Genomic DNA, 14958 nt, shown 5'->3' with positions numbered 1-14958 from the left:
GCTCTCTGCTATGGCCTGGGAAAGCAGTAGAAGATGGCCCAAGTCCTTGGGCCCCCGCACCCATGCGGGAGACCCAGAGGAGACTCCTGGCTCGTGGCTTTGGATCGGTGTAGGCCATGGCAGAGAGCTGGATTGGAAGAGGAGCAGCCGGGACTAGAACCGGTGCCTATATGGGATGCAAGTGCTGCAGACAGAGGATTAACCTTCTGAGCCACAGCGCCAGCCCTGCAATAGCAGGGTTTTAAGCTGTGCATCTGTGTTTAGCATATTTTCATTTTGAAAAGAATCACTCTGCAGCTCCATGCTAATGGCCTGGGAAAGCAGCTGAGGATGGCCCAACTACGTGGGCCCTGCCACCCATGTGGAAAGAAGCTCTCTCTCTGTCTCTGTAACTCTGACTTTCAAAATAAAGAAAGAAAAATTTAAAAAAAGAAAAGAATTACTCTGGCCAAAATATTTAGAAAATTAATATTGCTACAAAAGGACTATTCAGGACCTCTTGATCTGTTAGATAAAAAAAGAAAATAAAGTTTATATTTAGTTAAAGGAAACAAATGACATTAAATATTTTTGAATAGACAAATCAGTTCCTGGTCAGGGTGCCAGCAAACTCAATTTGAGAAACTGATGGTCAAATTAGCCAAAATGATGGAGTTTGAGGCTACAGACACTGAGGAGCATCAGGACCCAGCCACAGTCTCAATCCCTCTTTATCTAATGGTGCTGCAGTGGGAAGCACAGGTTAGATGAGCTACTAGCATTCTGGAACAGAACAGAGCAGAGGAATAAACAAAGCAGCAAAGAAAATCATGCCATTACTCCACTGTTGCTATATTTTGGTCCAGATGGGCACAAGGCAAAGTAAGAGACCTTCAATCTGAACGGAGAGAATTCCCAGATCCCGAAGCTGCTGGTTGTTGCTCTGAGCCAGGATCCGTAGCCGCTCCGCTGCTTCCCGGGGGATGTTGAATGTCACACGAACACTGTTCCAGGGCTCCACCTTCTGTACCTTTAGCTTGCTGGATTCTTCACCGTGAAAGAAAGATAATAGTATTAGAATTTTTAAGCACTAGAAGATGTGGAACTAAAAATTGGAAATAAATAAGCAAGGCAAAGTACTAGCTTGGAATAGTTGAGAGAATTTGGGTTTTGGTGTTAAAACTTAAAAACTAACCCCAGGGGCGGGCATTTAGCCTAGCAGATAAGTTGACAGTTAAGATAGCCCCAACCCATATCACAGTACCTGGGTTCAAGAACCAGCTCTCACTACAGACTCTAGCTTCCTGCTAGTGCAGACAGTGGAAGGCAGCAGTGCTGCCTTGAATGATTAGGTTGTTGCTACTCACATGGGAGACCTAGACTGAGTTCCTGGTCATCAGGGCCTTTGGAAAGCAAGAGCAAATGGGAGCTCTCCTTCCCTCACTCTATCTTTTCCTTTCTCTGCCTCTCAAATAAATAAATAACAGAAAAAAATCTGGTTCCAGTTCTACTACTTAGCACCTGGATGGCCTTGGATAAGCTATTTAACTTTATTATAACTTGCCTTTCTCTTCTCTAAAACTATGAAAAAAACTACTTGATGAGATTGTGAGTACTAAATGAGATAATACAGGTAAAAAATCTAGCACAGTACCTGACACACGATAGGCACAGAATAAATGGAAAGAAGATGGAGTAAGAACATAGGAGAGAAGAAGGAGATACATTTAAATTAATAGAATAACATCTACTTCTGGACTTAGTTCAAGCTAAGGAAAAGCTTCAAATTTTAAGTGGAATTCTATAAAAATACTGGATGCAGATATGAGAGAGCTTCAAAAGGTTCATAGAAAAGCAGAAATAAGAGATAATATGTTGGTGCCAGTGCTGTGGCACAGTGATTAAAGCTACTGCCTGCAGTGCTGGCATCCCAGATAGGTGCTGGTTCAAGTCCCGGCTGCTCAATTTCTGATCCAGCTCCCTGCTAACAGCCTAGAAAAGCAGTGGAGGATGGCACAAGTGCTTAGCCTCTGCACCCACATGTGAGGCCTAGAAGAAGCTTCTGGCTCCTGACTTCGGACTGGCCCAGCTATAACCTTTGTGGCCATTCCCAAAAGTCAAATCAGCAGATGGAAGATTCTCTCTCTAACTCTGCTTTTAAAATAAATAAATTAATCCTTTAAAAAAAAAAAAAAGAGAGAGAGAGAGAGAATGTGTTGAAGAACTGGAGTTGTACAGCAGATTAAATTGCTACCTCCAAAACCAGCATCCCACCACATGAGCACCAGTTCGAGTCCTTGCTGCTCCTCTTCTGATCCAGCGCACTGCTAATGCAGCTGGGAAAGCAATGGAAGATGGCTCAAGTCCTTGGGACCCTACATCACATGGGAGATCTGGATGGAGTTCTATGCTCCTGGCTTTGGCCTGGTCCAGCCCTGCCAATCACAGCCATTTGGGGAGTGAACAAGCAGATGGGAGATTTTCTCTCTCTCTCTCTCTCTGTAATTCTGCCTTTCAAGTAAGTAAATAAATCTTCTTCTTGTAAAAATAGATTTATTTATTTTGAAAGGGGGGGGCGCGTAGATCTTCCATTCGCTGGTTCACTTCCCAGATGGCTGCAATGGCCAGTGCTGGGCCAGGTCAAAGCCAGGATCCAGAAGCTTCTTCTGGGCCTCCCACATAGGTGGCAGGGGCCCAAGCATTTGGGCCATCTTCTGCCACCTTTCCCAGACCATTAGCAGGAAGCTGAATTGGAAGTAGAGCAACTGGGACACGAACTGGCACTCATGTGGGATGCTGGCGTCGCAGGAAGTGGCTGTACTCACTAGGCAACAATGCTGGCTCCAATAAATGGTTAGGATGACAAATTTTATGTTATATATATTTTACAATAATTTTTTAAAAATCTCTTATTTACTTATTTATTTGAAAGGCAGAGTTACAAAGAGGCAGAGGCAGAGAGAGATCTTCCATCTGCTGGTTCACTCCCCAAATGGCCACAACAGCTGGAGCTGGGCTGATCTGAAGCCAGGAGCCAGGAGCTTCTTCTGGGTCTCCCATGTGGGTGCAGGGGCCCAAGGACTTGGGCCATCCTCTACTGCTTTTCCAGGCCATAGCAGAGAGCTGGATTGGAAGTAGAGCAGCCCAGACTTGAACCAGCACCCATATGGGACTCTGGCACTGCAGGCGGTGGCCTTCCGAGGATCATTAGCATGGAGCTGGACTGGAAGCGGAGCAGCCAGGAATTGAACCAGTGATCTGATACGTGATGCTGACATCACAGGTGGCCACTTTGTCCACTGTGCCACAATGCCAACCCCTCTAAATTCTTAGGAGTGTGTTACCTCATTGCCTTTAGCAAGTTGTCTCTTTTTCCCACATTACTAGTGAATTTCACGTCTGGATAAACCCAATGTAGAAGGGCTTAAGAGCTGGAAGTGCTTTAGACAACATGTAGGAGCTCTCCTCTATCCATAGCTTTTCTGAATTTGAGAAAGCCATAAAATGGTAACCATGTGACCACTTTTTTATTATTGGAATGTACTAGCAAAGGGTCAATAAATTTACTTTCGCTTAAGTCATAATCCAAGGGAAAATTATTTTGTATGGAGTTGACTAATTTTTCAGCTAGATCGAGCCTGAGATTTGTTTTCCATTCTTTAAAATGAAATTATCATCAATATCACTTCCTCAATTAGTTAACTTTTAAAAATCTTATTGTGGCTAGTGCTGCGGTATAGCAGGTAAAGGCCACTGCCTGCAGTGCCAGTGCTATTGCGGCCAACTGGGGAGGGAATCTCTCTCTCTCTTTCTGCCTCTCCTTCTATCTCTGTGTAACTCTGACTTCAAGTAAATAAATAGATCTTTAACAAAAAAATCTCAAAGCCTTTCAACCCAGTTTAGTGAACTTTTACTTTTTAAAATCAGGATAACCATAGAAAGGTAAATAATTCAAAAAGAGTAACAAGAAGGAAAAAAAAAATTAAAGCAAATTACCCATGTGTAACAAACTGGGTACATTCTTCAATATTGTATCCAGTTTCCATTTGAAGTCTTTATCATCTATATTTCCTTTGAAGGCCACAAAAATTGTGGAATCCTCCAAGATACCATCACTTTTTGTATCATCATCTTCTAGTCCAGAGTCAAAATCCATCTCTGAGTCTTCCACTGTTGATGAACACAAGGAAGTATAGATGTCTTCTAAGTTTGGAAGGTCATCCAAAACCATGGTGAGTATTATTCCAGAAGCAAATGCCAAGTAGACAATAAGAAAACCTTTGAAAAGAGGAGAGGACGCAAAAAGAGTTATAATACATAATTCTATATTCAATAATGCAAAATCCATAGTTAAGTCAAAATTTTATTTGCTAATAAAAAAGTCATACAAAATTTTTAAATTATATGGAAAATAAAAATTATTTTAATTAAGATAGTCTAAAACAATTATTTCTTAAACATACTGGAAGTAAAAATATATCAGTCTTGACTAATGTTCCTTTTATTATGTTAATATGCTATGTTTTTACAAGCCTAGAACATCTGGAGGTGAGAACAAAGGATCACAAAGAAAATAAAATAAGTACTTTCTGAGAATCAATTATATACATAAGCTTTAGGACAGCCCCACAGAGCCAGGCATTCATCAAGATTCTCCTTACTATAGTCCTCCCAAAAGCTTCAGAGGAGCCAAGATTTCTGAAGTCTTCCTCTTAATCCAGCCTGCAAAGTACAACTTGACTCAGATGAAAGCACCTCGATGATTACTTAAAATCCTAAAATCTGTCATGCAGATCATCTTATATAACTTTTAAAGGATTAATAGTAATAGTATGGGCCGGCGCCGTGGCTCACTAGGCTAATCCTCCGCCTAGCGGCGCCGGCACACCGGGTTCTAGTCCCGGTTGCCCCTCTTCCAGGCCAGCTCTCTGCTGTGGCCCGGGAGTGCAGTGGAGGATGGCCCAGGTGCTTGGGCCCTGCACCCCATGGGGGACCAGGAAAAGCACCTGGCTCCTGGCTCCTGCCATCGGATCAGCGCGGTGCGCTGGCCGCAGCGCGCCGGCCGCGGCAGCCATTGGAGGGTGAACCAACGGCAAAGGAAGACCTTTCTCTCTGTCTCTCTCTCTCACTGTCCACTCTGCCTGTCAAAAAAATAAATAAAAAAAAAATAGTAATAGTATGGCTGAACATAATGATTCAAATGCAAAAACATTTAAAACTTTTATGAAAGGAAAATAAGTGGTTAATACAGGTTTATGAAAGCAAAGAACTGTGTCCTAGACAGAACTAAGTTGTTAACATTCAGCTCTGAAGAAGTTACTTTTTTTTTTTTTTGGACAGGCAGTTAGACAGTGAGAGACAGAGAGAAAGGTCTTCCTTTACCGTTGGTGCACCCTCCAATGGCCGCTGCGGCCGGTGTGCTGCAGCTGGTGCACCGCGCTGATCTGAAGCCAGGAGCCAGGTACTTCTCCTGGTCTCCCATGGGGTGCAGGGCCCAAGGACTTGGGCCATCCTCCACTGCACTCCCGGGCCACAGCAGAGAGCTGGCCTGGAAGAGGAGCAACCGGGACAGAATCCAGCGCCCCGACCAGGACTAGAACCCGGTGTGCCGGCGCTGCAGGCGGAGGATTAGCCAAGTGAGCCGTGGTGCTGGCCTGAAGTTACATTTTCTGCTATTTCTGCTATCTAATCTTTTTGGGGAAAAATTCTTTCATTATATGTTATGCAGCCCGAGCCATGCATTAAATATCACACAGTGTGGCTATTTTCATCATTAGCTTTGGGATTGAGGATCACATTCTTAATCTAAAAGTGAACGAATGAACATCAATTTTCAGCATTCATGTTAAGCAAAAATAGTATGGAAAAAAAAATTCACACAAATTTTCTAATTTAAAAAAATTCCTTATGTAAATTATAATTACAACTTAAAAAGAAAAAAAAAAAGATGAGAAAAAACGGACTGAAAATAAATCTCCCAAAATACAGACAGTGATTATGCTAGGTTCACACTGACAAATTTTCTTTTCCTATTTTATAAATATGCTATAAGTCATTAGGTTAGGAAATACAAGTCTAATTGTGCTGTAATATGGTTATATCACTTAGAGAAATGGAAAAACAATTAGCTTTTAAAACTGTTCAAATTTTCTTTTTTAAATACTGACTTAACTTCAAAAGCAAAGGTTTTCTAAAAAACCAACCTAAGCAGGGCCTGTGAGTGTTATGGTGCAGTGGGGTAAGCTCCCACCAGTACCCAATGTGAGCACTGATTTGAGTCTAAGCTGCTCCACTTCTGATCCAGCTGTTGTGGCCATTTGGAGAGTGAACCAGCAATGGAAGATCTCTCTCTCCCTCTCCTCTCTAATTCTGCCTTTCAAAAAAATAAATAAATCTTTTTAAAAAATCTAATCTTGGGGGAAAAATTCTCTCATTATATGTAAATATGGAAAAATACTTTCACATTTCAGTATTTTACATTTGAGTAAAGCACCTCATATTTAGCTATTAAATCCTTTTCTTTTTCTTTTTTTTAAGATTTATTTATTTATTTTAAGCAGAATTACAGACAGAGAGAGGGAGAGAAAGAGAGAGGTCTTCCATCCTCTGGTTCATGCCTCAATGGCCACAAGAGTCTGAGCTGGGCTGGTCCAAAGTCAGGAGCCAGGACCTTCTTCCATGTAGGTGCAGGGTCCCAAGTACTTGGGCTATCCTCTGCTGCTTTCCCAGGTGCATTAGCTGGGAGCTGGATGGGAAGTGGAGCAGCTGGAACTTGAACCAGAGCCTATATGGAATGCTGGCACTGAAGGTGGAGGCTTAAACTACTATGCCGCAGTGCCAACCCCTATTAAATCCTTTTCTACTGCTATGACTGTCATAGTGGAAAAGTATGATTTGGGTAGCCAAAAAAAAACAACAGCATTTAGAAAATCCCTTATAAATACCACTACCCTTATTTAACTGCCATCTGCATTTTACAGCTTTCAAAGAACTTTAGAGGTAAATAAGCAATACAAACAAAAATTTTTTAGAGCTCAAAAGCTGTTGCCAATTTACTTTGTATGAGTGAGGGTGAACACTTTTTCATTTGATTGGTGTTTATAACCCTTGCCTATTTTCTTCCTGGACTATGGCCTTTTTATTTATTAAACTCTTTATTTAGTAGACACATTCAGCCTTTGATTATAATGTAAATTAAACATATTATCTTGGGGCCAGCACTGTGGCATAATGGGTAAAACTACTGTCTACAACATCGGCATCTCATATGGGCAACAGTTTGTGTCCCAGTTGCTCCACTTCCGATCCAACTCTTTGCTAACAGCCTGAAAAAAAATAGCACAGGGTGGCCCGAGTACTTGGGCCCATGCAACCCATTAGGAGACCTGAAGGAAGCTCCTGGCTCCTCCCTTTGGTCTGATCCAGACCCAGCAGTTGTGGTCATCTGGTCATTGGAAGATCTCTCTCTCTGCCTCTCCCTCCTCTCTGTGTAACTCTGACTTTCAAATAAATCTTTTATATATATATATATATATATAAATAAATAAAATATTAAGTAAAAAAAAGGGGGGACTGGCGCTGTGGCGTAGCAGGTAAAGCCGACGCCTGCAGTGCCAGCATCCCATTTGGCCGCCGGTTCAAAATCCAGCTATTCCACTTCCGATCTAGCTCTCTGCTATGGCCTGGGAGAGCAGCAGAAGATGGCCCAAGTCCTTGGGCCCCTGCACCTATGTGGGAGACCTGAAAGAAGCTCCTGGCTTCAGATCAGCACAGCTCTGGCCATTGTGGCCAATTGGAGAGTGAACCATTGAATGGAAGATCTCTCTCTCTCTCTCTCTCTGCCTCTCCTTCTCTCTCTGAGTAACTCTGACTTTAAATAAATAAATAAATCTTAAAAAAAAAAAAAAAAAAACAAGGCCGGCGCCGCGGCTCACTAGGCTAATCCTCCGCCCAGCAGTGCCGGCACACCGGGTTCTAGTCCCGGTCGGGGCGCCGGATTCTGTCCCGGTTGCCCCTCTTCCAGGCCAGCTCTCTGCTGTGGCCAGGGGGTGCAGTGGAGGATGGCCCAAGTGCTTGGGCCCTGCACCCCATGGGAGACCAGGAGAAGCACCTGGCTCCTGCCATCGGATCAGCGTGGTGTGCCGGCCGCAGCGCGCCGGCCGCGGCGGCCATTGGAGGGTGAACCAACGGCAAAAGGAAGACCTTTCTCTCTGTCTCTCTCTCTCACTGTCCACTCTGCCTGTCAAAAAAAAAAAAAAAAAATTAAAAACAAAACAAAACAAAACAAAACACAACTGTTGCTCAGGGATCATTATGGTGGTGCAGCGGGTTATGTCACCACTTTTTTTTTTTTTTTTTTTTTTGGACAGGCAGAATGGACAGTGAGAGAGAGAGAGACAGAGAGAAAGGTCTTCCTTTTGCCGTTGGTTCACCCTCCAATGGCCGCCGTGGACGGCGCGCTGCGGCTGGCACACCACGGCTGGCACACCGTGCTGATCCAATGGCAGGAGCCAGGTACTTATCCTGGTGTCCCATGGGGTGCAGGGCCCAAGCACTGGGGCCATCCTCCACTGCACTCCCGGGCCACAGCAGAGAGCTGGCCTGGAAGAGGGGCAACCGGGACAGAATCCGGCGCCCCGACCGGGACTAGAACCCGGTGTGTCGGCGCCGCGGCTCACTAGGATTAGCCTAGTGAGCCGCGGCGCCGGCCCTGTCACCACTTTCAACATCAGCATCCCATATCAAAGAACTGGTTGGAGTCCTGGCTAAGCTTCTTTGGATCTATCTCCTGCTAATGTGCCTGAGAAGCCAGCGGAAAATGGCCCAAGCGTTTGGGCCTTAAAACTGCTTAAAACTGCAGGTGGTGGCCTTTACCTGCTATGCCACAGCACCAGACCCACATTATCTTTTAATTCCATTTTTCCATGAACCTTTTGAAGCCTCCTCATATTTTATTCACTGTCTCTATGAAGAATAAATAAATTCTAGACAGTTTTTCTAATACCAGAAAAGCTGAAAGGATAAATGTTAGGTTGGTCCTTATTTATTCTCTCAAAATTTTACTCACCAAAATGTCTTCCTTAATTTTTATCATTTATCCAGGTCATCTTCTAAGTCCAAACAAGTTGGCATGTTTAGTGCTTTGTTTCAAGGTAGCAGCCAAATCAAAATTCTAAAAATGAGAGAGAGAATTTTTTGGAAAGTCATAGTGATGCATAGAAATTCCAGCAATGAACTATCTTTGCAACAAAAATCAATGCTATTTTCATGTTATCAAGCTAACATTGGCATCTTCAAAGAATGTGAAAATAGTTTTCATTAAGTCTACAAAGAACAATTTTCCTGAGATCTTAAGCGACTCATTAGCAAACATTCAAGGAGGGTAAGAGACAAATTCAGGGACTTGCATTAGCTTCACTTAAGAATCATTAAGGCGGGGCTGGCACTGTGGCATAGTAGGTTAAGTATTTGCCTGTGGTACCAGCATCCCATATGGGCACTGGTTTGAGTCCCAGCTGCTTCACTTCCAATCCAGCTCTCTGCTAATGCGCCTGGGAAAGCAATGGAAGATGGTCCAAATGCTTGGGCCCACGCACCTGCGTGGGAGACCCAGAAGAAGCTCCTGGCTTCGGATTGGCGTAGTTCCAGCTGTTGCAGCCATTTGGGGAGTGAACCAGCGGATGCAAGATCTACCTCTCTGTAACTACCTCTCAAGTAAATAAATAAATCTTAAAAAAAAAAAAAAAGGTCTCATATTCCCACCAACATTATGAGTGGCACCAAAATTAAAGAAAAACAACAACAAAAAGAATCATGAAGGGGCCAGTGGTGTGGTGCAGAGCTCAGATGCTGCCTGTAACACCAGCATCTTACATCGGAAGCGCCAGTTCAAGTCCCAGTTGCTGTGCTTCCAACCTAGCTCCCTGCTAATGCACCTGGGAAGGCAGCAGAGGATGGCCCAAATACTAGGGTCTCTGTCACTCATGTGGAAGGCTTGCATGGAGACCTGGGCTCCTGGCTTCAGCCTGGATCGGCCCCAGCCATTGTGACCATCTGGGGAGTGAACCAGCAGATGAAAGATCTCTCTAACTTTGCTTTTCAAATAAATAAATCCTTAAAAAAAAATCCATGGGAGTTGAGGGTGAGATCAAGACTTTTTACTCTATATCTTTTTAATAATGTTTGATTTTTAAACAATGTGAATATATTATCTATGCAAAACTAAAGTCAGCTATCCAGTCCAGTGCCTTCTTAAACCCTTGGTGACAATATTCCTATTCTTATCCCATTTCAGACATACAACAACCAAAATATCTCTGCCTTCTATTCTCTTGCTTTGACAAGGGCTCCTCTGACCACATTTCTCATGAGAGTCATTTCAGAGTCAGATAAGAACTCAACCAGTGCCTCCTCTAACTCCATGTTCCCTCAGGCCAGTCTTTGACACTGGTCCCCCTCAGCTATCCTGCCCCACACTCTTTACCTCTAGGCTCTTTTATTCACATATTCTGTTTCTTCCCACCCACACTCCTCCCTGCCCTCAGCTGGCTCCTCAACAATGCTCCTATCAGTATCCTGGCAACCCTTGCTCACCTATTCTTCAGGCTGTTGAAGTCTACCAGCTGCCTGTCCTCCACACCTCCTGGCTCACAAACTTGAAGTTTTATCAGAGCTAGAAGAGAATTTAGAGGATAATTAGTAAAACTTCTTCACTCTTTCACAAAGGAAAACTGAAACCTACATAGTGGTTTTGCAATGTGATAGAGTAGTCATAGACCAAGATTGTGGCAGGATTAGAATTAGAGCTGGGTCTTCCAATCTCAAGTTCAGCCACGAGGGTTACCCTACCCCACTCAGTGCAGTGCGCTATTAGCAGAAATAATAACCAGGCAGATGTAGTCTATCGAGCTAAAATTCCCTAATTAAAAGTGCCCCAACTAATCCAAAATGACTAAAGTCAGAATATTTGAGATCAAATGAGCATGGGCTCTGAAAGAACTTCACTGGCTCTCAACCTTGGCTATATATTAAAATTACTTGGGAAACTTTAACGTCTGCACTTCAGCCCCGAGTTGTGGGATTTAAACACTACTCAGGTGATTCTAATATGCCACCAAAGTTTAGTTTAATTATGCCACCAAAGCGGCGGCTTTACCCATTACGCTACAGTGCCAGTCCCAACAGTTTAAATACTCATGCAACATGGCAGACCTGGTGGGATGCAGACACTTATTTTTTTAAGTTTCCTAAATAATTATAATGTATAGCTATGGCCGAAAAGCCAGGCATCAAAGTTTTCATACATCATTTTCCCCTTAGATGAGGTAACTGAGTCAGGTGGGGAATGTGGATAAATAATTTGTCCCAAGAAAGTGATAATAGAAGAACAAAAGCTTCTGCTTCTTTTCTTTTGCCTATTATAAACTTCAGTTGTTTATTTAAAGTTTTCTGCTTTTAACATGAGTAATGCAAGGCTATACTGCTTATAAGAAAATCAAACAAAAGTACAGAGAATCAAAAAGTAAAGTATGTTACCCTGAGTTATATATAAATTTATATGGGGCCAGTATTGTGGCACAATGGACTAAGCTGCCACTTTTAACACCAGCATCCCATATTGGAGCTGTTCACTTCCAACCCAGCTCCCTGCTAATGTGCCTGGGAAAGCAGCGGAAGATGGCTCAAGTGCTTGGGCCCCTGCCATCCATGTGGGAGACCAGGAAGGAGTTCTAGGCTACTGCCTTTGGCCTAGCCAGTCTTAGCTGTTGCAGCTATTTAGGAGTGAATCAGCAGATGGAAGATTTCTATATCTCTGTAAATGCCTTTCAAATTAAAAAGAAAAAAAAAGGATTATACTGTTGGGCTGGTGCTGTGGCATGTCGGTAAAGCTGCCGCCTGCAGTGCCGACATCCCATATGGGTGCCAGCTCAAGTCCTGGCTGCTCCACTTCTGATCCAGCTCTCTGCTATGGCCTGGGAAAGCAATAGAAGATGGCCCAAGTCCTTGGGCCCATGTGGGAGACCTGGAAAAAGCTCCTAGCTCCTGGCTTCAGATCAGCACAGCTTCGGTCGTTGCGGCCAACTGTGTTACTCTGATTTCAAGTAAATAAATAAATCTTTAAAAAATATTATACAGTCATTAAAATGTTATAAAAGTATATTTAAATTGCTATAACATTAAACCAACACTAAAGACATTTTGAGTGAATGGGAGAATTTTTAATATAAAGTATATTTTAGATAACATAAAAACTAATTTTTTTTAAATTTTTTGACAGGCAGAGTGGACAGAGAGAGAGAGAGAGAGAGAGACAGAGACAGAGAGAAAGGTCTTCCTTTTGCCGTTGGTTCACCCTCCAATGGCCGCCACGGCCAGCGCGCTGCGGCTGGCGCACTGCGCTGATCCGATGGCAGGAGCCAGGTACTTATCCTGGTCTCCCATAAGGTGCAGGGCCCAAGCACTTGGGCCATCCTCCACTGCACTCCCGGGCCACAGCAGAGAGCTGGCCTGGAAGAGGGGCAACCGGGACAGAATCCGGCGCCCCGACTGGGACTAGAACCCGGTGTGCCGGCCGCAGGCAGAGGATTAGCCTAGTGAGCCGCGGCGCCGGCCTAATTTTTTATGTCTGATAATGGTAATGTGATCACATAAGAAAATGACCTTACTCTTTAGAAACAGAAATTGAAAAAGAGGCAAAACGACATGATGTCTGCTCTAAAATATTTCAGTAAAGAAACCATAGATTAAGTGAATATGGCAATATATCAATTTTTGTTAAACCTAGCTGGTAAGTATGTGTATGTGGACTTCTACACCATTCACTTAATTTTTGATTATAAATGTATTAATATAAAGAAAAAATGTCATGTGATTTTTCTCAACATAATAAGTAGAAGGGAAGAAGCAAATTAAAAACCAGTTTAGGAGGTAGAGTTGTGGCATAGCAAGTAAAGCTTGCAATGCTATCATCCCACATGGGCGCCAGTTTGAGTCCCGGCTATTCCACTTCCAATTCAGTTCCCCGCTAATGGCCTAGGAAAAGTAGCAGAAGATGGTCCAAGTGTTTGGGTCCCTGCATAAATGCGGGAGACTCAGATGAAGCTCCTGGCTTCTGGTTTCAGCCTGGCCCAGCTCTTGCCCTTGCAGCCATCTGGGGAGCAAAACAGTGGATGGGCGCTCTCTCATTCTCTCTCCTTCTCTATATATACATCTTTCAAATACATAAATAAATATTTAAAAAATAAATAAAAAATAAAACCGGTGTAATTACAGAATGAGCATTTTTTTTCAGAAGGAAAAGACTCTGGACAAATTTCACCAAAATGTTCAAAGTGCTACATCTGAGTAGTGACACTCTGGGTGATTTTTTTTTAATTATTATTTATTTTTTACTTGAAAGACAGAATTACAGACAGACGAAAAGAGAGAGGGAAAGAGAGAAAGAGAAGAAGAAATCTTCCATCCACTGGCTCACTCCCCAAATGGCTGCAATGACTAGGGCTGGGCCAAGCCGAATCTAGAAGCCAAGCGCTTCTTCCAGGTCTCCCATGTGGGTGCTGGGGCTCAAGCATTTGAGCCATCTTCTGCTGCTTTCGCAGGCACGTGAGCAGGGATCTGGAACAGAAATGGGGCAGCCAGGTCTCAAACTGGTGCTCACATGGGATGCCAGCATTGCAGGCAGAAGCTTAACTTGACACACCATAAGGCCAGTGCCCACTTTTTGGTTTTAGTTTGGTAATATATTTGATACAATTCACATACTATACAATTAATCCATTGATAGTACTTTACAAATTAAGTGGTTTTGAGTACATTCAGTTCTGGAACACTTTCATCACCGTCAAAAGAAACCCAGTGCGCTTCAAGTGTCACTTCCCACTTCCTTCTATCAATGTCCCCTTCCCAGCCCTGGGTAACCACTAATCCGCTTTTGCCGCTACAGATTTGCACAGTCTGATTATTTCACATAAATCAAACCATACAATATGTCTTCTTGTGACTGATCACTCTCACTTACATAATGTTTTCAAGGTCCATCCATATTGTAGCATGTAATGCTACTTTTTTTTTTAACTGCCAAACAATGGGTAATATTTTTAGCCATTCATTAATTGATGGATATTTGAGTTGTTTCCATTTTTTCTATTAAGAATGATGCTGCTAGGCCGGCGCCGTGGCTCAATAGGCTAATCCTCCACCTTGCGGCGCCGGCACACCGGGTTCTAGTCCCGGTTGGGGCGCCGGATTCTGTCCCGGTTGCCCCTCTTCCAGGCCAGCTCTCTGCTATGGCCAGGGAGTGCACAGGGAGTGCAGTGGAGGATGGCCCAGGTGCTTGGGCCCTGCACCCCATGGGAGACCAGGAAAAGCACCTGGCTCCTGGCTCCTGCCATCGGATCAGCGCGGTGCGCCCGCTGCAGCGGTGGCCATTGGAGGGTGAACCAACGGCAAAGGAAGACCTTTCTCTCTCTGTCTCTCTCTCTCACTGTCCACTCTGCCTGTCAAAAAAAAAAAAAAAGAATGATGCTGCTATGAATATCTGTGTGTGTAAACATTTGTATGGACATGGCTTTTCTTTTTTCTTTTTTTTCCCCAAAATATTTATTTATTTGAATGGCAGAGTTAGAGAGAGAGAGGAGAGAGATGAGAGAGAGGAGAGAGAGGAGAGGGGAGAGAGGGAGAGAGGGAGAGAGGGAGAGATCTTTCATCCACTGGATCACTCCCCAGATGGCTACAACAGCCAGGACTGGGCCAAGCGGAAACCAAGAACCAGGAGCTTCTTCCAGGTGTCCCACTTAGGTGCAGGGGCCCAAGGACTTGGGTCATCCTCTACTTCCCTCCAGGCACATTAGCAGAGAGTTGGATAGCAAGTGGAGCAGCTGGGATTTGAACCAGCACCAGTAGAGCCAGGACTCAAACCAGCACTCAAATGGGATGCTGGTGCTGCAGATTGTGGCTTTAATTCGCTGAGCCACAGCACTA

The 14958-nt window shown here is 43.7% G+C and overlaps 1 protein-coding gene across 23 annotated transcripts in view; it reads right to left on the bottom strand.

The window, feature by feature from the left end:
- NCOA6 (nuclear receptor coactivator 6) overlaps positions 1-14958 on the bottom strand; it is a 102041-nt gene that overhangs the window by 67261 nt on the left and 19822 nt on the right. For 20 of the 23 annotated variants that reach the window (XR_011379932.2, XR_016216607.1, XR_011379934.2 and 17 more), the window contains 4 exons: positions 10573-10651; positions 9047-9151; positions 3976-4257; positions 871-1026 (listed from right to left, as the gene is read on the bottom strand). Coding sequence is in view for 17 of the 23 variants with exons in the window: in XM_017341664.4 (XP_017197153.2) it covers positions 871-1026; positions 3976-4210 (391 nt within the window). In the remaining 6 variants the exon portion in view is untranslated. The remainder of the gene's footprint in view (positions 1-870; positions 1027-3975; positions 4258-9046; positions 9152-10572; positions 10652-14958) is intronic. The other 3 variants (XM_008256070.5, XM_070051908.2, XM_017341665.4) reach the window with 1 other exon arrangement.

This window comes from Oryctolagus cuniculus, chromosome 11 (assembly GCF_051225735.1).
Source record: "Oryctolagus cuniculus isolate XC-2025 breed Fujian yellow rabbit chromosome 11, ASM5122573v1, whole genome shotgun sequence".
NCBI lineage: Eukaryota > Metazoa > Chordata > Mammalia > Lagomorpha > Leporidae > Oryctolagus > Oryctolagus cuniculus.
Note: the sequence above shows the minus strand (reverse complement) of the source record. Positions and strands in the feature narration are given on the sequence as shown.